Here is a 24,219-nt window from a genome sequence, read left to right as displayed (position 1 = left end):
AACAAGTTATGAAAGTGCCCTAACTAATATGTACTAATATGCAGCGTTTACGGGTATCTTATGTGCTTATAAGAAAATATTAGCACTATAAGATGCAAGGGGGAGACTGTGTTAAAGACACTCCCAAATAGTAAACATTTGCCGTAACTAATTTGTGCTCACTACAAGAATATTTCTGAAAATGCAATGTTTACTGGTATTTAATATGTGCTTATTACAAAACAATATTAGCACTATCAGATGCTAGTGGAGGCTGTGTTAAAGATACTTCCAATTCAGAGGTAGACAACTTTGGATAACGCAATGTCTACTGGTATCTAACATGTGCTTATTATAAGAAAATATTAGCACTATAAGATGCTAGGGATGAATGTGTTAAAGACAACCAATTCTGAAAACTCAACGTCTACTGCCATCTAATCTTTTTATTGCAAGGAAATATTACCACTGTAGGGGAGACTGTGTTTTAAATAATGATCCCAGGCATAATTAGAACATCTCTGAATATGCAGCGTTTACTGGTATCTATTATGTGTTTATTACAAAGGGAATAATAGCACTAAAAGATGCTAGGGGAGGCTGTATTAAGAAAAGACACGTCCAAGGCAAAATTAAACAAAATCTGAAAACGTTGTGTCTACTGATATCTAATATGTGCTTATTGCAAAACAATATTAGCACTATAAGATGCTAGGGGAGACTGTTTTAAAAATACTTCCAAGGAACAACTTTCAAATAAGCAGTCACTACTGGTATCTAATATGTGCTTATTATAAGAGACTGAGCTAAAGACGCTTCCGGGAAACAAGTAACCCAATTCTGAAAACGCAGCGTTTACTGGTATATAATATGTGCTTAATATAAGATAATATTAGAACTTTAAGATATTAGGGGAATAAATATTAGACATATTTTGAAAACGCAGTATCTACTAGTATCTAATATGTGCTGATTGCAAGAACGTATTAGCACTATTAGATGCTACAGGAGACTGTGTTAAAGAGTTTTCCAAGGAAATGAAATGGGGTTTAACGTCCTACTGTTCTGCTGCTATTGAGCTAACGAAGGGGCATATACCATACAGTGTGCTATGAGGAACATTTGGCCCGGACAGCCGCGTTAAGGCCTAATTATATCGAATTCCAACAACCAAGGGATCCTTTACGTGTATGCCAATGTGTACATGGGACTTCGGTGTTTCGTCCCATCCGAACGTCTAGGCAGCTGTCCTTGTCAGGTCCTCCGTTCTGCACCACTGACAAGGGGAACCCATGTCGGAAAAGTCTTCCATGGAAGAAGTAAAACAATTCCTCTGAACCGCAGCGTTTACTGGTATCTAGTATGTGCTTATCATAAGACAATATTAGCACGATAAGATGCTAGAGGAGACTGTGTTAAAGACTCTTCCAACTAACAAGTAAACCAATTCTGGAAACAGCGTTTACTGGCATCTATTATATGCTGCTTATTATAAAGGATTTTAGCACCATCAAATGCTAGGGGGGGCTGTGTTCAGGACAACAAATTATGAAAGTGCCCTAACTAATATGTACTTACTACAAGAACATTTCGGAAAATGCAGCGTTTACGGGTATCTTATATGTGCTTATAAGAAAATATTACCACTATAAGATGCAAGGGGGAGACTGTATTAAAGACACTCCCAAATAGTAAAAATTTGCCGTAACTAATTTGTGCTCACTACAAGAATATTTCTGTAAATGCAGCGTTTACTGGTATCTTATATGTGCTTATAAGAAAATATTAGCACTATAAGATGCAAGGGGGAGACTGTGTTAAGGACACTCCCAAATAGTAAACATTTGCCGTCACTAAATTGTGCTCACTACAAGAATATTTCTGAAAATGCAGCGTTTACTGGTATTTAATATGTGCTTATTACAAAACAATATTAGCACTATCAGATGCTAGTGGAGGCTGTGTTAAAGATACTTCCAATTCAAAGATAGACAACTTTGGATAACGCAATGTCTACTAGTATCTAACATGTGCTTATTATAAGAAAATATTAGCACTATAAGATGCTAGGAGAGAATGTGTTAAAGACAACCAATTCTGACAACTCAATGTCTACTGCTATCTATCTGTTGATTGCAAGGAACTATTACCAATGTAGGGGAGACTGTGTTTTAAATAATGATTCCAGGCATAATTAGAACATATTTGAATATGCAGCGTTTACTGGTATCTATTATGTGTTTATTACAAAGGGAATAATAGCACTAGGGGAGGCTGTATTAAGAAAAGACACGTCCAAGGCAAAATTAAACAAAATCTGAAAACGTAGCGTCTACTGGTATCTAATATGTGCTTATTGCAAAACAATATTAGCACTATAAGATGCTAGAGGAGACCGTTTTAAAAATACTTCCAAGGAACATCTTTCGAAATCGCAGTCTCTACTGGTATCTAATATGTGCTTATTATAAGAGACTGAGCTAAAGACGCTTCCGGGGAACAAGTAACCGAATTCTGAAAACGCAGCGTTTACTGGTATATAATATGTGCTTACTATAAGATAATATTAGCACTTTAAAATATTAGGGGAATAAATATTAGACATATTTTGAAAGCGCAGTGTCTACTAGTATCTAATATGTGCTGATTGCAAGAACGTATTAGCACTATTAGATGCTAGAGGAGACTGTGTTAAAGAGTTTTCCAAGGAAAATGAAATGGAGTTTAACGTCCTACTGTTCTGCTCCTACTGAGCTAATGAAGACGGGCATATGCCATACATGTAGGAAAAGTCTTCCAAGGAAGAGGTAAAACAATTCCTCGGAACCGCGGCGTTTACTGGTATCTAGTATGTGCTTATCATAAGAAAATATTATCACTATAAGATGCAAGGGGAGACTGTGTTAAAGACTCTTCCAACTAACATGTAAACCAATTCTGAAAACGCAGCGTTTACTGGTATCTAATATGTGCTTATTCTAAAGGATTTTAGCATCATCAGATGCTAGGGCAGACTGTGTTCAGGACAACAAAATTATGAAAGTGCCCTAACTAATATGTACTTACTACAAGTATTAGCACTATAAGATGCTAGGGGGAGACTGTGTTAAAGACACTCCCAAATAGTAAACATTTGCCCTAACTAATTTGTACTCACTACAGGAATATTTCTGAAAATGCAGCGTTTACTGGTATTTAATATGTGCTTATTACAAAACAATATTAGCACTATCAGATGCTAGTGGAGGCTGTGTTAAACATACTTCCAATTCAAAGGTAGGCAACTTTGGATAACGCAATGTCTACTGGTATCTAACGTGCTTATTATAAGAAAATATTAGCACTATAAGACGCTAGGAGAGACTATGTTAAAAACACTCCCAAGTCATAATTAAACATATTGAAAACGCAATGTCTACTGCTATCTATTATGTGCTTATTGCAAGGATATATTAGCACTGCAGGGGAGATTGCGTTTTACAAAATACTCTCAGACATAATTAGAATATTACTGGTATCTATTATGTGCTTATTACAGGGGAAATATTAGCACTACAAGATGCTAGGGGAGGCTGTGTTAATAAAAACACTTCCACGGCAAAAGTAAACAAATTCTGAAAACATAGCAGAGTCTAACGCAGGAAGACCGCACAAGAATACATATAGACATTGCAAGAAATATACAAATATCACATTAAGTGAAGATGCTAGGGGATACTGTCGAAGTCACTTCAAAGGCATAAGTAAACAAATTCGGTAATTGCAATATTAGCATATGACATAACTAATTTGTGCTTATATCTAATATTTTCTAGGAGCGACTGTAATAAAGACTCTTCCAAAGCACAAAGAAACAAATTACACGTACCATAATTAAACTGTGATTATTAAAGACAAATTCTGAAAATGCCGAATGTACAGGTATCTGATATGCTCTTATTATAAAAATATTTTAGCACTGCTAGAGACTTCGGAAAATGCAACTAGACTATGTTTATAATAATTAAAATTAATACGGTTTATCGAATTTCCTGTTATCCAGTTTTTACCCGCATCTTATATATCAGGTGCTAAGATAGACTGTTAAAAAGAACATAGTTGATGTGTTTCGTAAAATACATAGTCTTTATTCTGATTTGTTAACAGAAACTGTTAACGCAGAGACATTATGAAAATGAAGTGTCTTATGATATCTAATATAACAAGAAAATATACGCATTTTTAGATGTTAAAGGAGAGAGAGAGAAATGGGGTTTAACGTCCACTCGACGCAAACTAGGTCATTTCGGGACTAACATATGGTCCAATTTTATTTCAATAATTCGCTTGCGCGTAGGGGTCTTTAGCAGTTGGAGGAAACCGGAGGACCCGGAGAAAACCCACGAGGTTGGACAGGCGACCCTACTCCTTGTCACGTACAACCGGGAATTCGAAACCACGCCAGTCGACTCAATGACAGTTTTAGATGTTAAAGACAATTCCAAGGCATAAGTAACTAAATTATGAAAGTACATTGTTTACAGGTACCGTAACTATTTTTGCCACATGATTAAACACTGATTTCCATATTAATATCGGATGTAAATATAATACTGAATTTGTACAATATTGTATTCCTTTTGTGAGATTAACTTAATCCCAATATTATGGTTTTTTTTTTTCTTAGATATTAGTCGGTGGGTAATTGGGTTAGTAAATCGTTTAATACCGATATTAATTGGCTATGTGTTGCGTAATTTGTCAATAATGTTGATCAAAGATCTTTTGACATACGACAATGATTATATTCGCGTCAGTAGTTATTAGATATTGAATTCGGATGATTTTAGATGACCAATGATGAGTCGTATAATACCCAAGAAGCGGCACTCTGAGACATACGGTGTGGATATAAACGAGTGTATGTCAGAAAATTAATAAAGATTCTGCATGCAGCTTCCAAAGATGACCGAAAGCAGGTTTTGGGCACAGCTCTCAATGCTGAAGATGACGCTAGTAATAAACTTGAAAAGGTAAACATCTATGCACGCTGTAAATCATATAAGCACATAAAGACAATAAGAATAACAATATTGTTATGCTAAATAGATATCATAGTCTTTGACAAAGAATTTATAATACAAATAGTTGAAATTTGACACCATTTGATTTTTGTCACAATTGCTAAAATTTAGAAAAACTGCCCAGGTGAGTGGTTTACCATCCATTTGTTCTGAACCAACAGCGCTAATGAATGATGGAATAGGGTTTAACGTTCTGCTGTTTTGCACAAACTGAGCTGATGAAGACGGGCATATGCCATACAATGTATGCGCATAATATTATGTTTAATAAAAGGACAATTGGTGTATCGAGTATAATACCCATTTAAGAAATGATTGCTAAACAGTGTTCGTTCAAAATAACCTTTTCACAACACAACATTCAAATCTATGTAGATTAGTACCAATTGACATATCTGCCAAGCTGTGTAATTTTGTGGTATTCTGTTGGGTATCACGAGTCTACCTTTGTCGGGTGTCGTCTGCTTTCGCCGCTTCACCGACAAAAGTCTAGGTCACCAAGACGTCAGTTTACAACACACTAACGTCTGCGTTATTAGAATACGTCTTAGTGACCTTGACTATGTAATTGACGTCACTCGTCACGGTAAGCTTAACCTGTTGCTCATAGAAATATATAAATATTTATATACAGTTACATGTAGTATATGTTGGTAGATTGTTGTCATTCAATGTGTCTTATTGATTATAATACCAAAGAGTCTATTTTGCTGCAATCTAATATGGCGAAATTCATGACGTGGATTTCTACATTGTGAAATTCAGGACAGTGATGTGTATAGTATTCTGCAATCTTCTGTGTCAATCGACGAACAGTTATGGCTCAAGCGCATACATATAGTTTAACCCGTTTATACGACAATCACTGGGATAGTTTCGGAGTACGTTTCTTTTGATTGGATATATATATAGGCTACGTTCAAAGAGTCATCTTTATTGTAGAAACAATATATCTCTGCAGTTGAAGACTAACCACTATTATCACCCAATAACACATTCTATAGTAGATATCGCTTGTGTGATAACTTTCATATTTTACTGAATTATATTTATTTTTTGTGCGTGTAAGAAACGGTTGGGTGATGTCGATAAAGTAAAAAAAAACTCGGCAAAGCCTCGTTCGTTTTGACATAATCGGCTGTGTTGATATTTTTTGATGTCAGAAAAGACTCGTAGGAGATTCTATATAATTATATCTGTTGCCCCGATTACTGTCAATTGACTTTATAATTAGGCATGTGAATATTTTTAAAGACAAGTAAGTGTTAAAAACAATTTCTACACAAAATTCATTATGGCTGAACAGAACAATAAAGAATTGTGTAGTATATGTTTGAGTGATTTTAATCAACCTAAAATAATCGACTGTAATCATACATTCTGTTTCACTTGTCTAGATGATTACGTCAACAAAACTGCGACTAATAATCACTTTATTTGCCCGTTGTGCCGTTGTAATATAGAAGTCCCTGTTGGTGGAGTTCGGAAATTTACATCGAAACTAACCACTGTGCTTAATTCTGAAACCAACGTTCTTCAATGCGATGTTTGTGCAAATTCTTCTTCGATGTTCAGTTGTAAGGACTGTCAACAATCTTTTTGTGTAAAGTGTAGAATCCTTCACGATAAATTAAAGGCTTGCAAAGATCATAATGTTACCCGAATTTGTGAATTTTTAGTTGTGGATCTAGAATCAAAGAGGGGTGAAACTATTAGTGATGAAGTGACATTTCGCCATCAGATCGACCAACAATTTTATTGTGACGACTGTTCATTGGTCGTCGACAATGATAGTCGTAATATTTCCCATAGCACACACAGAATATATGATTGCAATGATGCAGATGTAAAGAGGGAAGCGAAAGAAGAACTGAAGGTTTTAAATGAACAGTTGAAAATCCATATTGATAAATTGGAGACATTTTCTAAATGTTTAGAATTGAAGTACGCGGTGGTAAAAGATACAATTCAAGGATCCTGCAACATGGTTGATCGACAGGTCGATAAAATATGCGCAGAGGTCAGAAGAATTGGAGAAACCCTTAAAGATGAGATGAGAAAGACCGGCGATGAAGCGTTAAATGATAGATGCAAATCCGAGTTTGGCAAATTAAAGTGGGATACTAAAATTTTAACAGAGAATTTAAAAGCTAGTGTTGAATATTCCACAAATATTCTGCGAGATCCATCCATTGTTTCAGTCTTGAAACGAATACCTCTGGCCCGTCGGGAAAGAGAAAAGCATTGTTATAAACAATTGGAATTACCGGATATGAAATATGTATTATTTGAAGAGCAAGTTTTAGATAAAGCAATTTTGACCAAACAAATTGGCAGACTTATATCATGTCAAGGTAGTAGGTTTGAAAGTTCTTTTGCTTTCTGTGACGTCGGAACTTGGGGTGTTTATTATGGGTCGGAGAAATATGTCTGGGGTCTACCTTGGTGTATCGGTGTAATGAGTAATACTAATAAACCGGGCCCTTCATTAATGGTCTCAGTCAAACTTGGCCAACTAGATGATCCAGATATTCTATCATGTCGAGCTAATTTCATTATTGAACTACTTAACCCTACAGAAAACGGTACATCTGTTGTGGAGGAAGTCAATAATTGTCAGTTCACACCCGCTCGTTTTGGAGAATATTGGTTTAACTCGCGCTTTGTAGATTGGAATAAATTTCGATACGGTGGATTTTTAGTCCACAGTCAGTTTAAAATCACAGTAACATTTAAAAAGATTGTTATCCGAAGACGGAAGACCAAGAGTTAGGTTAAACAATTACTGCGCATGTAAATACATTGATTTACACCTTTTTTTCGTAACATTTTAGTCCGGTAAATATAATAAATGACCTAGAACAAATAACAACAGAATTTTTCTCGACGGAATCTGGTAGAAGGGCCCATGGAGGTCTCCCAAACAAAAATCGCCCCAAATAAAAAGATAGGTTTTCAAGTAATTAGTATAAATCCAATGTGGCCGCCATTGGCACCTTAAAACTCCGATATCTCGGAAATGGTTGAGTTTGGAGGGTGTAAATGTATTTCTGGTAGACGTAATTTTGCAATCTCAACCATTCACGAGATATTGGAGTTTTAAGGTTTCGATGGTAGCCATATTGGATTTATGCTAATTGTTGGCCGTATGACGTTATGACGTCACCTGGCATTGTTTTTCTAGTTCCTTGGTAGCCTTTCCTATCTACCCGTAATACATTTGCATCCTCTAAACTCAACCATTCCCGAGATCATATCGGAGTGTTAAGTTTCCATTGCGGCCATATTGGATTTATGCTAATTGTTGGCGTCATTTAGCTGTGTTTTTCTGAGCCATCTGTACCACTTTCTATCTACCCGTAATACATTTACCCCCTCCAAATTCAACCATTCCCTAGATCATTTTTGCTAATTACTTGAAAACATATCTTTTTATTTTGGACGATTTATGTTTGGGAGACCTTCAGGGACCCCTCTACCAAATTCCGTCGAGAAAAATTCTGATGCAATTTGTTCTAGGTATCCACTCATTATGGCTTATCTTTACCCGACTATTTCCCAAGAGAAAAGGTTGTGTGTATTAATTACGTGGCTTGTTGTATGAATACATGCCTCAATTACTTAAGGCCAAAATAAAGACCTGTAATAGATAGATTTAGCCCTTACATAATCCATCTTTAGTAGGGAATTTTATTAGTTGATATTTTACATGATGTGAATCCTCCCAGCTTTTTCTTATATCAAATGCGCCTAATAAATTGCATAATTGTTGTATGTTGAATTTGTTTTTAAAGAGTGGCTGATATTTATTGTGTATTCCGGCAATGAATTGGTAGATTTGCATACAATACCTCCACTGTAACCGTATATTCAAATCACGTCAAATTGAAATCTGTTCCGTTGTTCTACCGACCAGCGAAGATATCCAAAACATGAATGCTTCTTAATAAAATCTAGGCGTGAGAGGGATCACCTGTGCTAAGTGGGGAAGACGCTGGTCCGCTATCCTGGAGGTCGGCTGTTCGATCCCTGCATTGACGGAGAACGTTTATCCACATTTTCCGTCGTGGTTCCCCCTTGTCAGTGACGCCTGACAAGGACACCTGTATAGTCGTTCGGTCCCATTGTACACATTGGCGTGCGCGTAAAAGATCCCTTGACAGTTGTAATTCGATATAAGAGTAGGCCGTAGTGCCGCTGTCCGGGCAAAATTTCCCTTATGGCACACTATGGTGTATGTCCGTCTTCATTAGCCCAGTTTGAAGCAGAACAGTAGGACGTTAAATCCCATTTCATTTCATTTCTATGCACCAGGTCGTCTGCTATTTGTGGTAGGTAAACGCACATGATTTTATACGAGAGAAATCAAATTGAACACTGGTCACCATGGTTATCAGATGTTAATGAATCCAGACACCTTTGTTACACGCCCTCCACACTGCACAGGCGAGTCTTCTTTCTGGATCATCAACCAGAAGCATTTTTCCGTGGGCGGGACGGTTTATTCAATACTACCCAATACAACCAAATATTACCACATATTACCCAATATTACAACATAATGATGCAAACTGGGCATATTACTTTGATTTTTTTCAAATAAAGCGAGTTATATCGCGGGAAATGTACCTCAAATGCGATTACCAATGTCTAGCTGTTTCATTTTCCTCCCTATATCACCCAAAACAAGCAAATAATAACCCAATTCTACCCAATACCCTATGATATTCTACCAAATAATACCCAATATTATCAAATAACCTAATATCGTCAAGTATCAGCACACATAGGCCTACGGGTCAGGGGGCAGCTGCCCCCTAACTTTCAGGCAATCTGACTTTTCGGACAAAAGGGAAAAGTGAAAACAAAAATTATTATTTCATCTTGTTAGGGGTGTTGGATGGCCGAATGGTTAGCACGTGCGCGCTGTATCATATAAGGTGTCATTGAGTCCACTGGTTTGGTTTCTATTCCCCGGTTGTACGTGACAAGGAGTAGGGTCGCCTGTCCAATCTCCAGAGTTTTCTCAGGGTCCCCCGGTTTCCTCCCATTGTTAAAGGCCCCTACGCACAAGCGAATTATTGAAATAAAATTGAACATATGTTAGTCCCGATATGACCTAGTTTGTGTCGCGTGGACGTTAAACCCCATATTTTCATTGAATACCACGAATTTGTACTGAATTGACCATGGATTAGAACATTTCGCCCGAAGTCACTCTACTTTGTGCGACATTGTTCGGGCATCGATTATTATTTGTCAATGCAGATTCAACAGTCTGATTGGTTAATTGAAATTCAGGTTGCCATAGAGTGTGATTTCGCATCTCGCAGATAACCAGAGCTAACGTCTGTTAACCCGACATTATTTTGGGCATGTCAGGTTCTGCCCCGCTAACATTCATCGAGCCCGTACGCCCCTGTCAGCACTTTAGTATAATTACTGCAACGAATATTCGATAATTTACAGAAAATTGAAATGGAGGCAGACCACCATTAAATTTCACCATCTACAAATTGTAGTTCTCTCTCTGTCTCGTGTCTCCCCTTTTGTATGCCCATGTTTTGCTGATTTGTGTCGAGTTGACGTTAACCCCCTCCCTCTATGTTAATAAATGTAATTAATAGTTTATATAACATTTCAGGCACAAAGAAAGACCTGCAATAGACAGATTTATCTCTCGCACAATGTATGTTTAAGTCTCACAAACGATATACGTGAAAATGCACAAGAAGACAAATTCTGAAAACGCAGCGTTTACAGATGTATATACAGTATGTGTTTATTATAAGACAATATTAGGACTATAAGATGATAGGCGTTGACTGTTAAATGCACTATGAAAATGCAACGCCTGCTGGTACATTATTTTTGCTTATTACAAGAAAATAGTAGCACCATAATATTCTAGGTGAAACGGCACATTCTGAAAATATAGGGTTTACGCGTTTATTACAAGACAATTGCTAGCATTATTCGGGTGATTAAGGGAGTAAGACGCTGGCTCGCTAGCCTGGACTTCCCGGTGTTGACCGAGAAAGTTCACCGGGATATTCTGCGTGGTTTCTCCTTGTCAGTTTTGCAAGACGGTGGGTATGACAAGGACAGTTGGCTAGTTGTTCGGATGGGATGAAAATCCGAGTCCCGTGTACACATTGGCGTGCACGTAAAAATCCCTTGTCAGTTAAAATTCGATATAAGAATAGGCCGTAGCGCCGCTGTCCGGGCAAAATTTCCCTCATAGGAAGATACACCTATTTCACTTCAGCACTATTCGGCGTTAAGGAAAAATGCGTTGAAGAATCACTATGGTATGAATAGACAAATTCTGAAAACACAATGTTTACTGATATGCTTATCACAAGACGATATTAAGCAATATACTAAAAGAGAGTACCTTAAATTCTTTTCGGGTCATATACAAATTATGACACTACTTATAATGAGTGTAAGGAAAAATTAGATAAAAAACGTCAGTTCGCCCATATCCAATATTCATTTTATATATAAGGAGGCCTCGATTTCAAATTAACGCCAAGCTCTTTAGTAATAGGAACCTTAATTGAATCTGGGTCAGCCGAGCAATTGCCCAGTATGGCCCTGGGTCGACATCGTTCTTGTGACACTCCGACGAATTGGTGCGTTTTTCTTGTCAGGCGCACAGATGTAAAAGAACCTTATACTGTTTCAAAAGATGAACAATTATATACATTTATGAATCGTGTTTATTTCAAGTTAAATAATATTGGATGACATATTTCTTTATGAATATGATTTATGTGTTTACATGATAATGTTAAAGGTTTTGTGATAAATATGTCAAATATGATCCACGAATCTTTGGTACTGGACATTTTGAAGGATTGAAAGTCTTCGCAGATTTAAACAATGATACAATTATTTCAAATCAAAATATGTTTACAAAATTTGATTTTATTACACAACTTTAAATGTCTAAACAAATGGCTTGAGAAAAGGCCTTGGCCTTCTAAAAGTGTGTCTGAGTCACCATAATTGTTATGGTTTTGATAAATATCGTGTTCAGTTAATGTACAAATTTAAATGATATAAATTTATATTATTTAAATTTCGGAATACTATTTTGAACATTAAATATTTATAATAAATTATCATTATTTTCTATTAGTAAATTTACATTAAAATCATTTAATAATAAAATAATATTAGAGACAATATTGATTTATAAATATATATCACATAAGTTTGGTTTTTCTTCTATCTTCCAAGTCGGTCGGTGTAGTTCAGCACATGTAGACGGACAACTGAATTGAAAGAAACAAAAAACAAATTACTGATGAGTTAGCATTTTACAGAATAAAACAAATATTTCATTGCTAACGAGTTCATGTTGTACTTTTATATCCATTCTTTGTCGATCATTTGCAACGTGGAATCGAACACAACTTCAACACCCAATCTTACAAATGATCGGCAGGACGTTCATATGGTTTTCCAAGAAGAAAAAGTTCTTGAAAGCCAATGAACAGACGCTTTAAGCCTGTGTAAGAAACATTTTATCCGACCACAGAAGTTTACATTAGATGTCAAGGGGGACAAAATGTACCAAAAAAAGTTAGATTTTCATGTAGTGTAGGCCGACCGAAATTAAAAGATATACTAAATGTTAATAGTAGATTGACCATCTTCGCGGTTATTGAGATAGACAAGTTCTTAATGACACAATAGTGTTTCAGTGCAGTATGTTTTGTTTTTAAATACTCACCTCATCGATGTAACCGTGGAAATTATTAAGGCTGGTACCACGACCAATCTGTAGAGCACACTGGCTTCTATTTACTGCACCTTAAAATACAATTTTTAGTAACTTATATTATTAAAGGTGCATTACGTGAGAGCTAAATCGGTCTATTGCAGGTTTATATTTTGGCTTCGAACTATTATTTACATAAGCCCATAACCAACTCTTTAGCCATCGGATGACAGATATTTAAATGGATTAGAACGCCAGAGATATATACTTATTTAACGATAAAATGGATAATCGAGACTTTCTACGATAATAAACAATCAACTCTACATCTTCAAACACCCATAACTTCGCACAGAATAAAGTAATTTGAATGAAAATTTCAATATACTCATTTTCATTATCTATTTTTTAACTGTTTTAACAAAAACGAACAACTCTTTATCTAATCTTGCATAATTTATCTTCCCCAAAGTGATTCGACGCTTAAATGAAGAAATTGTTTAAAATCAATCAATAATTTTAAAAGATGAATGATAAACACAAAAATCATAAAATACAACGTAGTGAACCAACACCGATTCAATTTTTTTTAGACTAACTAGCTATGATTTAATTCCCGTTTCCACACAGGGTTATAACAAAATATTTATACACTTACCATCAATAACACTATGGACTTCATTACCATTAACAGATCCTGATAGAAGTTTACCTTCTACTTTATAAATGAGATTATTCCAGCCAACCTGCAGATATAAAATAATATGAGTTATTTTGTTGTAAGTTATTAAAACTGTCCACGCTCACAAAAAGGTATTCAGTGATATATTGTATGTATGACTCAGAAGAGGTAGAAATCAACTATTCTGTGCTTGTCGCTATATGAAATGTGGTTACATGGCGCCAAACATATGGTGAAATATACGAGATGGGCTATAAGATATCACAATACTATTTATATACTTAAATATAAAAACAAATATGACAATTCTTAAGTTTAAAAATAAATATCATGAACTTTTAAGCATACAAATATTAAAATAGATACATGAAAATGATATATCCAATGAAAATTTAAAATAAAAACCCGTTCCTTTTTTAAAAAATCTAACACGTTATGATATAAACCCAGTTGGGATGAAAATTCGAATTAAAAGGTTTGGAAATATAATGGCTTACCGCATTGGGAATTGAAACGGCTCCAGCTTTACCAGTGATAGTTTGTAGACCAAACAATGTGGTTTGATGATTCAAGGCGATGAGGAGTGATCCTGGTTTTCCACAATCACCATTGGATACAATAGCCTCCTGTCCATACGCAGCACCATTTTTCCTGTAAGTCACTTTTATGATGAGTTTGGTGCCGAATTCAACATTGGCGAATCTTGGGATTCTCAAACCACTTTGTCCATCAAAGTAAGCCACACCTGCACTCACGGTGACACCAATATTCTCGATGTAATTACCATTTCCAGACTGGTCGGTTACATCATTGTCAAATGGCAAATAAACAACTCGTTTACATTCTGTAAAATATTAATATTATATTAAAATAAAAATACTTTATAGACTTTTCCATCTATTTAACCACACAATCATCAGGAAGTACATTCGTTTTAAAAGTCTTATGTCGAACATGACATCGTTTACTCGAACAAAACACTTGAGGATAGGTAGGATTGTCCACGTTAAATTTAAAACTGTTGAGGCTCGAAAAGTATGCTATATAGTATAGAAAATTTCCCCAGTCTGTCGGAACATTAAAGCGTGTTCAGTTAACGAGGTAATGAAATATAAATGCGTCAAGGTGAGAACCCTCGTGGTCGGACATCAAATTTTGAAGTTATTAAACTGCGTCCTATAAGAAAATGGTACTTACGGTTTGTGACTGGGGTGTCGACAGCATCAACCAAAATTGTACATCCGCATTCTACAGGGTTGTATGCTGTGCCTGGTGCGCATGCCATCTGAACCCAATGATAATTTGACACAAGTTGTTCAAAGACTCGGTTATTGTCGTACACAGCACGTTTGTCACAAACTGAAATCAGAATTTAAAGAATATAAATACTCATTATTGAAATGATGGGGTAGAAATAAGTGTATTATTTGTATTTTCGGAGAATGTCTCATTTCCAGGGTTTAATCCTCGATAAAATGTTCCAAATCGATTATTTAACTCAAAACATTTATTCAAAATATCAACGGTAATGTCCCGGCTTGGATCCGGTCGGGGTTCAGAGAAGACTATAGCTGACGCTGGCTTGTAAATCCTCAGCAGTGATGACGAATGTTGACGAATCTTCATTTCACCGTATCTTTGTAAATACCAAACGAAACTGAATCATACGAGTGTGTGTGTTGGGGGAGGGGGGGGGGCAGATCATGGCAAATAGCAATGATCACTCGAGTGTTGTCTTTCAAGATAGGTGTACTTCCTGGTGCGGTCCAGTCCAGAGAAAATGGTATATTTGTGCTCGTGTCATATGGCAGTATTGTATCGGGCAAGTGTTATGCTTCTATTAATCCATTTATGATGTTTAATGGTATGCTAAATTCTTTTTCCGGCTATTCATGAAATGTCTTTGGAATTTATGCTCGATTTTCTATTTAAATGAATAAAATCATTGTTTGGATGTGCTCATCGATTTTGTGTAGGTAGATATCGACCCACCAATAAGGCTTCTTACTAAAACTAAGTAATTTTTACTGTCTTAAGTTATATCCTAGTGCGAAAAATGCAATTAGAGCAATTTCAGGGTAAAAGCATTTAGTAAAATATGTGCCAGTGTTTACTTACAAGTATTGACAACATCTCCTGCACAGTAAGCATCACATCCTTGGCTATAAACACACTGTCCAGAAACGTAAGCAGAACCTTTAGCGCAGCATTGTCCCACAGATGAACCGTTGACGCAACCGTAAAATTCTCGACAATTTCCACCATGTTTGTAAGTCTGGGTGTACATACTTTTGCAGGGATCTAAAAAAAAATAGTATTGCCATTACAAAATAAGTTAATTTTGAAATATTTAATGGTTGAAAGGGCAGCACAACTTACTAAGGAGAATATTAGGACGATTTGCATATTAGTGATTTGCAAGTCCAACTTCAGTAAGTGGCATTACGGATTGATATGGATCGGGATTTCTAGTTAGAGCATGCATCTATAAAACATAGAAAGTCGTCGGCAACGGCCACTTGAAAACTGGAGACACAATAACTAGTACAAAATGAATAAAGTTATAAATGTCTACGTTACAGCGTGGATAGACTCCACCACGATTGACTAAAAACCTGTACTCACCAGCAGCGCACTTGACAGCAGCAGGAAAGTTACAAGTCAACAGATCCTGGTCCCAAAAAAGTCCCTGGCCACAGTCTCTTATTACCGAGTTAATGACGCCCTCTAATCCGAATTCACACTGGACATATTTCTGACAATCTATGGGATGTGGGTTATAGCCTATACCATTGGACATCTTGCATCCTGCACAAAGGTCAGGTTTTACAGTAGTGGTGGTGGTTGTTGTTGGTGTGGTTGTGGGAATGGTTGTAGTGGGTGCTGGTGTGGTTGTAGTTGTAGTGGTTGTTGTGGTGGTGGTTGCTAAAAATAAAAGGAAGCATTAAATAAATATTATGAAATCGAATCCTAAATTGGTAGCAGTATAGAAACACGTCATCCCAATTAACATTTATCTTTATATGCAACTTAGTTAACCGCTCCAAATCCAAACTATGGTATCATATACTTACTTCTTTTCTAATATATTTTGACGTTTTTGTTGCTCTTTGTGATATTTCAAATTAATTTGTTATACTCACTTGGGCACACAACCTGTACAAGGTTACTCAAAAGTGCTCCGATCTGGTTAAAGTTGGAGGTGGTGAGAACTTGAGCATTTGAGGCAATAGATTGCAGTTCCAGGGTGTCAACATTAGCTCCTACACCAATGGCGACCATATTAATTCCAAGACCTCTGGATAAGGCAGCTTGATGGGCGGTGGCAGTTGGATCCTTAGAGATACCATCAGTAATGACAACACCAACAACTGGAACTCCCGGTCTTCGTGAGGCAGAAACCATGGCATTCATTTCAGCAATAGCTAGAGCGGTGTTTGTACCATCACGGGGGTGTGCTAAACCCTGGATTCCGGTGATGAGACTGGCAGCATCTCCACTGAGGTCGATTCTAGCAGCTACATTTGAACTGAATAAAACGACACCGAAACGTGTGTTTTCTGGTTGAACATTCAAATCAGTAACTAGAGATTCTAAAGCCGATTTCAATAGAATGAAATCATCAGCTGCGATACTATCCGAACCGTCAACAACTGCGACTACGTCTAATAAACTTTTACAATCTGGGACGGGAGCGACACTAAGAGCTAAAAAAACAAATATATACGAATAATGGAGTGATTTCGGAATATTAAAACTTACTACTTTAACTCTTCAACATAAGTATCCCCCATCATGATGAAAGAACCGGACGTTGAAACGGCGAACGAGTAAATAGGGTTAACTATATTTCTATGAGCCACATTGTATTTATTACGTAGTTTGCGAATCTTAGAATATTTTGCGGATACATCTGCATTCGAGGTTTTTTTGCCTTGAATTTTTTATGAGGGGCTTGAGAATTCCCAGCACATTATGTTCAAAATACTGTCCCACTTGGAAAATGGTAAACATAGCAAAGTAACATATATTAGAAAAGTATATATTGCAATACTGATAAATATTATGTGCGATACAAGGCAACGGCAGTTTAGTATAAATACAATAACAGCGTTTCCTGAACACCAGATTTCTCTATATTTTGCTTTAATTTGTTACATGATATGGCTAAATCTTTCTGATTCGAGTTTTTTTTTGTGGAATGACTGTCTGACATCCTTTTAAATTTTACGTCTGTGGAAAATGCCAGCGTTTCGATATAACCCATTTTGTGTTCACTGTCTACAGAGTAAGTTAAAAATTAAACTGCTATTACATGTACTAAGCAAGCTCTAACATGATCGTTCGAATAAGAACTTTACGTCTATGGATAATGCCAGTGTTGGGTTATAATTCATTTGGTGTGTACTATCCACAGAGTAAGTCAGAAATTAAACTCCAATTACTCTCCAAGCCGACTTCAACTTAATCGTTCGAAACACAAATCTAATCCTTTTGTCCCAGCAAAACATCACCAATCAAAATAACATACCAGATCACCATCGTTCAATATTTCATCTTTTACCAAAATCAACGAAGTTTAGCATTCATCACTTAAGTTTAAAGTTTATCTTATATTTTATACAAAACACTTTTTGATTATGAAAGTATTTTAAATCGCCTACCTGGTACATATTCGTGTTCATCAGCTCGAATTGACAGAAAACACATCAAAAACACAAAAAATAATCGACAAACCATCTTTACTCTGTAAATAGAAATTTGATATATTTATTTTCATAAATCCAGATAATAAAAAAATGTAATGTTTCAATTCCTAAAAGTCCAGTCGGGGCAGAATAGGGCGTTTAACCCCATTTCATTTTATTTCTAATTCCCAAAAGCTATAGATACAAAATGGAATATACCTTAATAGATCATTGTGAATTTGGATATTGTGATGTTTAAATTAATTAAACTATGTTTATAGAAGAAAGATATAAATAAATAAAAATAACAAAAAAATTAATAAATAAAATAAGATAAAGCACAATAAAATACTGTGTTTTAAAAGCATATTCAAATATCAAACTAAAATTGTAAACGAACTTTTGATTTCAGTATTTACCTTATTGACGAAATATACTGCTGTATTCCCCAAATCCAGATAATGATAATGTTCACTGAAAAATGTATCGTTTTATATACCCTGGTAAGATACCTCTTCCTACGGAATTCAACCCTGACCTCAAATCTAACGGACGCCTGTCCTAAACCTAAACTTCCGCGTTGTACGCCCACAATAGAGGATAGTAGGGGGTGAGCTGATATATTATACAATGTACAAGTCTGGTAAAACGTCATTTGGTTTGGGGGTGCATTCGAAGACGTGTTATGCGGTATTTTGTTTTACGATAAGATGTCAGACAGCTCGACTTTTCTCATTAATTAGACAAATGTTGGGAGATTGATGAGTTCCATGATTTTATTTCAAATATTTTTGACTTGTTGTTGAACTTGTTTTCTGTATATACATAGTTATGGTATTTATGAAAACAAATTGTTCAATTGAAATATGTATTGTCTTACAATTACATATTTTCAGGGAGTCGCGGGGGCTTTGTGAGTAGGCTATGACGCTGGCTCACTTAGTAGCCTATCAGGTTACCAAATGCTTCTTTTAAAATAGACTTATAATAAAATTACTGAGTGTCAAATATTTGAGAATCCAAATGTTAAGATATGAATTTTAAAATATTAATATTTACATTCATAGAGCTTTAGTATTACGACATTTAACATAAAAGCTTTTGAAATAATAGAGCTTTAATATTATGAAATTTAAGGTATTAATATTTACAATTCATAGAGCTTTAATATTAATACTTTAGTATTACAAAATTTAAGATATTAATATTTACAATGAATAGAGTTTATATATTACGAAATTTAAAAGTATGAAAACAGCTGTTATTCTACTGGTCATTTATTTGTTAATTTGTTAATTTAAAATATATATTATGTAAAGAATGAAGCAAAATCCTTATCAGAATAAGTGACATATGTTATTACATTCTTCTCATTAGTGGCATTGGACTTGATTGATTGATAATTGCATTCTTTCCTCTTGTTAAACAAGGGTCACAGGGTACAAGCGTTTGTTGATATTTCTAAATTTGACAAATGTTTTCGTGTCTTATTTACTGAAGAATTGACATCAAAATTGTTCATCTATACTACCACATTGATCTTATTACAAACAACTGGGATAACTACATGTATTTTAAGAATGTGCTAGAATTGTACTCTAGATATACATGCTGGTGGGTGTCGTGTTTGGGTACAGAAAGGCACTATAACAGTATCTACCGGAGAACAGCGGTCTTTATAATCAGAACATCGGCGAGGAACATAATTCGAAAACTTAAAGAGTTAAGCCTTCTTGATTTAGACCAGTATGATGTATTGATGCGCTATTTGGATAATATGAAGGGACAAACTTATATCCGATTAATTATTTGTTTCGAAAGATTAAGCTGAAATCGGCTGGTTTATGATTATTTGCTTACTGTGTCGACAGTGAAACACAAAGTCACTTATATATCTAAACTCTGGTTTTATCCATAGAGACAAAAGATTTTCATCCCATTAAACAAATCAATATACACAATTCAAATGAATTGACTGAAATCGAAGTGGTCTACTCAATTTAATTATGATGGGTCACCGTTTCCAGATAATTCCGTATTGATATCAAACAGTGGGGCACACTCCCTCTCTCGCCTTTTCTTCTTTGCCAGATATTTCCGAATACTGAATGAATTAACGATTTTAATGCCTATTGTTTATGGGAAATGGGGTGAGGTGGATGACGTGTGTCCACTACTAATATGGGCATAGCAACATCCTAATCATCATCAAAAATGGCCATGTGTCTGTATAACAGATATCAACAAAAGAAGACAGCAACCTGAAAAAGTTGGGGGGGGGGTATGTTGCCGGCAGTGTGTAGCAGGAGAGCAAGTAACTTTAATGGCTATCACGAAATATTAGGTTAGAAAGGTTCGTCCACAGAGCCAATCCCTAACGCTATGATCGCTATCATAAACTTTAGCAGTGATAGGATAAAAATAATCCTTTGCTTGAGCAGTGGTTGTCGTGTGGTGGGGCACAGATCCCTCTTCTAGAATTTCCCGGGTTGTCGGGCAGAACCATCTGCATTTTCACGGGGTCTCACCATTCAGTGATAGTGCCAGTGGGGCTGGCGGGCTTGTAATAAGAATTCGAAGACGCTGCATTGAGACAAAATTCTTCTCCTGTTAGTCTCACAGTTAAATGAGTATGCGGTTGAAGAGTCTTTAAATTTATTCATTACAAACTGAGCAAGATTTTAGGGGAAATGAAATTGACACTATTGTATCCAATTTATCCATTTCACATTCATTTAGGTAATTGTCCAATGATTTTTTTTTTTAAAGAATACCGGTTTCGGAAAAAGAGACCTTCGATCCGAAATAATGGCTGTCAACCGTCAATATTTAAAAAATATAAGAGAGTTCTTTGATCACTATCCTGTCAGTCTTCATGCAATTATTAGCTTAAACATGCATTATGCAAGAGCAAAATCTGCTTATTACAAGTCTTTCTTTAGGCCTGAAATGTTATCTAAATTATCAATTAGACATTAATTAACTTATCCAGGCCATAATAAACTCTCGATGTCAAGGCTAGCCTTCGATGTTGGCTGGATTAGATTCATATATGCCGCTAACGGTTATTGATAATTAAATCAATAAAAGTGGATAATCGAGACTATGCTGTTTATATGAATGATTTTAGTAATGATGACCGAGACTATGCAAAAATTTCAGCCGCTTCTTTCTCGGCTCATAGTGGATCAATTTGACTGAAATTTTCAGCAAATTACCTTTACACTATCTAGTTTTTAACTATTATAGCGAGAACTGCCATCTCTTTATCTTATCTCCCATAATGTATCTTTAAATAGAACATATTTGTGTAAAACTCGAATAACACTAACACATAACTATAAAAATAATAAAATATCTGACAGAAGACAGTTAAAAATTAATGTCATATGACAAAATATAATATGCCGTATACGTGAACATAATACGCAATGAGTATTATCACGTGACCAGACATATAATTTCCTTTACTATTATATATATATATATATACACACCCTGATATGGCAGTTTCGAATAAATAATTACTTCATAGTGTTGTGTATTAAAAAAGCATGCCGCACAAAGGCACATCCTCCAGGGATAGGTTGGACAGTATGCCCAAATACGATAATAAAACACGTGTGTATGATCAAGTATGTCGAAATGTTGTTCATAATTTGGTGGATTGTTAATCCATTGCAATGTTATGAGTGGAATATCAGTTCAAAAACGAATCAATTCAGTATTAACAAAGATATAAGATCAATTGAAAATATTTCAACAATCGGCATTCTCTACTCTCGTTATCTGACGTGGTTCCCCCTTTTAGTAGTGCAGGACGCGGGGCCAGGCAAAGAACATAGTGGTTCGGGTGGGACCAAAAAATGAGGTCCCGTGTACACATTGGCGTTTACGTAAAAGAACCACTGGCAGTTGGAATTTGAAATAAGCCCTGTCGGTGTAGAATAGTAGGACGTTAAACCACATTTAATCTCATTTTAATTATCACTCTCGCTATCTCTCTCTCCTTCTCTCTTCCAAATCTGAAATGCTGCATCTAAAATGATGTAACAGTAAGTGTCATAAAGATAACGGCTATTAAAACAAAACTCTTTCAAATGCGACAGATTACAAAGTTCCTTTCGGATAAATTTCGTAAAATGTTTAACAATTCTCATTTTCAGTCGTACCATGAACATATCTATCATAAATACCTTAATCACAAGCTTTCTAACATTTTTACATTTAATGCTGCCCTATATACAAACCTTGACACCAGGTTTATTATTTCCAACCATAGACTAAGCCAGATGAAAACAAGTTTTAAATACAAGATTCTATGGAATAAGCTCCTTCCCAATATTAATATGATAATATCATGCAATTTTCAAATACAATGCTAATCCCAATTATCATTTTTATCATCAATGATATTGTGTATTTTGTAAATGAAATGTTTATACGTCGTATTTTCTAAGGGTTTTCATTCCTTGCTTCGTTTTGAATTCTGTTTCTTACAGTTACATCTTCTGTATGTGTTGTATTTTATATCCTTTATTCTCTGAATGTTTATGTAATTTAATTTATTTACTAAACGCAAAATGTAATAAACGCGCGAGTTCAAATTTTCAAGCCTTACAAGATATTATAATATAAGGTGTGCGTTCTTTGGTGGTTGGATGAGTTACATTTCGTGCAGTCGAGTTAACTTCAATGTTATAGACAGATTATATTTCATTTGTGGACTTCTTAGCCGACCTCAAAGTTTAAACTTGTAAATAGTAATTCCAGTGAGTGAATAAAGGGCCATAATTCAGCTAAACTTTATTGACTAAATCGAAACGCGAACTTGACCTGTAACTATTTACGCCCAAACAAAAATACCTAAAATAATTTCGAAAAAATGAAATTACATAGATTTCAAGTCAACATAAGACAGAGAAAATATTTAAAGTAATCTGTAATTATGCTAAATTCCAGTGTGAAAAGCTTTTAAAAAATCGGAAAATAAAGTCCATGAAGAGCCATAATCTAAAAATAAAAGAATTTTCAGAAAGTACGAACTTCATCTGTAACTCTGCTACTTTCAGCAGTATACTGCATTCAAATCAAATGTCTCAAAGATAATTTTTAAAATTTCAGGAAAAATATAACTTTGAAACCTAAATTCATAAACCAATCTGTCATTGTCAAGTCTTTAAATTATCAAGTCGTTAACACGCTTAAATCAAAGTTATTAAAACAATGGGCTCAGATTGTGAAGTGATTAACTAATTAAAACGAGGAATAGATTAAGACGCGATTACCTAATTAACTAAAACAAGATGGATTATGACGTGATTAACTAGCAAGTAAATATTGTCTATTTCAATTAACATCGACTCCCATAACAACAACAAACATATGATAAAAACATGTCACTGTTACCTATATAAATATAGAACAGAATTATCAACATCAGTAACACACAGTATAGCTTGGTAAATAGTTCATTTAAAGACGCAAAATTGGGGTAAGTTTAAATATCCAAATAACCTTTAAAAATATGACCACTTTCTTTCGATAAAAGAACTCGAGGGCATAAAAAGATTGGATAACAATGATCTGAAAACAATGCTGAAAGTATAAGTAAGTTTCATAAACCAAATATGCAGTGTTTACTTATAATTATTTTCTAATAAATATTAAAATGCAGTATTTGCTGGGATCTTATGTGTGCTTATTACAAGTAAATATTAGCACTATAAGATGCTAGGAGAAATTGTTTTGAAGTCAGTTCTAAGGCAGATAATATACTATGAAAATGTAGTATTTGTTGGCATCTTATTTGTGGTTATTACACGATAATAGTAGCACTATAAGATGTTAGGGGAAACTGTGTCATAATACTTCTAAGCTGGCAATAAGGAAAATAATGCTCCGCTATTAACACTAAATTCAGTCACTTTATTTATTGTGAATATTTTAACTATAATATGAAAATTTAAATTGTAAATATCGTCTAGAATAAGATTACTTTATATTTAAAATTTCAATTTTGTTGAGATAAGTCTTACTTTCGTCAACTAAAAAGCAACTTAGAACTATATTTGA

At 35.1% G+C, this 24,219-nt stretch overlaps 2 protein-coding genes across 2 annotated transcripts; one reads left to right on the top strand and one right to left on the bottom strand.

Annotated features, from left to right (window-relative positions):
• Positions 1 to 5,709: 5,709 nt before the first annotated feature.
• Positions 5,710 to 8,787, top strand: LOC130013167 (tripartite motif-containing protein 45-like). The gene has a single exon (XM_056101842.1). It carries the CDS (start codon positions 6,337 to 6,339, stop codon positions 7,813 to 7,815), a length of 1,479 nt encoding a protein of 492 aa, XP_055957817.1. The 5' UTR covers positions 5,710 to 6,336; the 3' UTR covers positions 7,816 to 8,787.
• Positions 8,788 to 12,774: 3,987 nt separating this feature from the next.
• LOC126824366 (uncharacterized) lies at positions 12,775 to 17,137 on the bottom strand (the record flags this gene model as incomplete). Its single annotated transcript, XM_056101750.1, has 6 exons — positions 12,775 to 12,866; positions 13,433 to 13,576; positions 13,986 to 14,300; positions 14,654 to 14,815; positions 16,181 to 16,381; positions 16,600 to 17,137. Coding segments are annotated over 6 exons (1,452 nt in total), but the record flags the coding sequence as incomplete, so codon positions are not given.
• Positions 17,138 to 24,219: the final 7,082 nt, after the last annotated feature.

Source organism: Patella vulgata, chromosome 6, assembly GCF_932274485.2.
Source record: "Patella vulgata chromosome 6, xgPatVulg1.2, whole genome shotgun sequence".
Taxonomy (NCBI): domain Eukaryota; kingdom Metazoa; phylum Mollusca; class Gastropoda; family Patellidae; genus Patella; species Patella vulgata.
This window is presented reverse-complemented; position numbering and strand designations above follow the sequence as displayed.

What these genes read in the sequence shown, in the direction of transcription:
- LOC130013167 (XM_056101842.1), top strand. Translation starts at nt 6,337, where the DNA reads ATGGCTGAACAGAACAATAAAGAATTGTGTAGTATATGTTTGAGTGAT.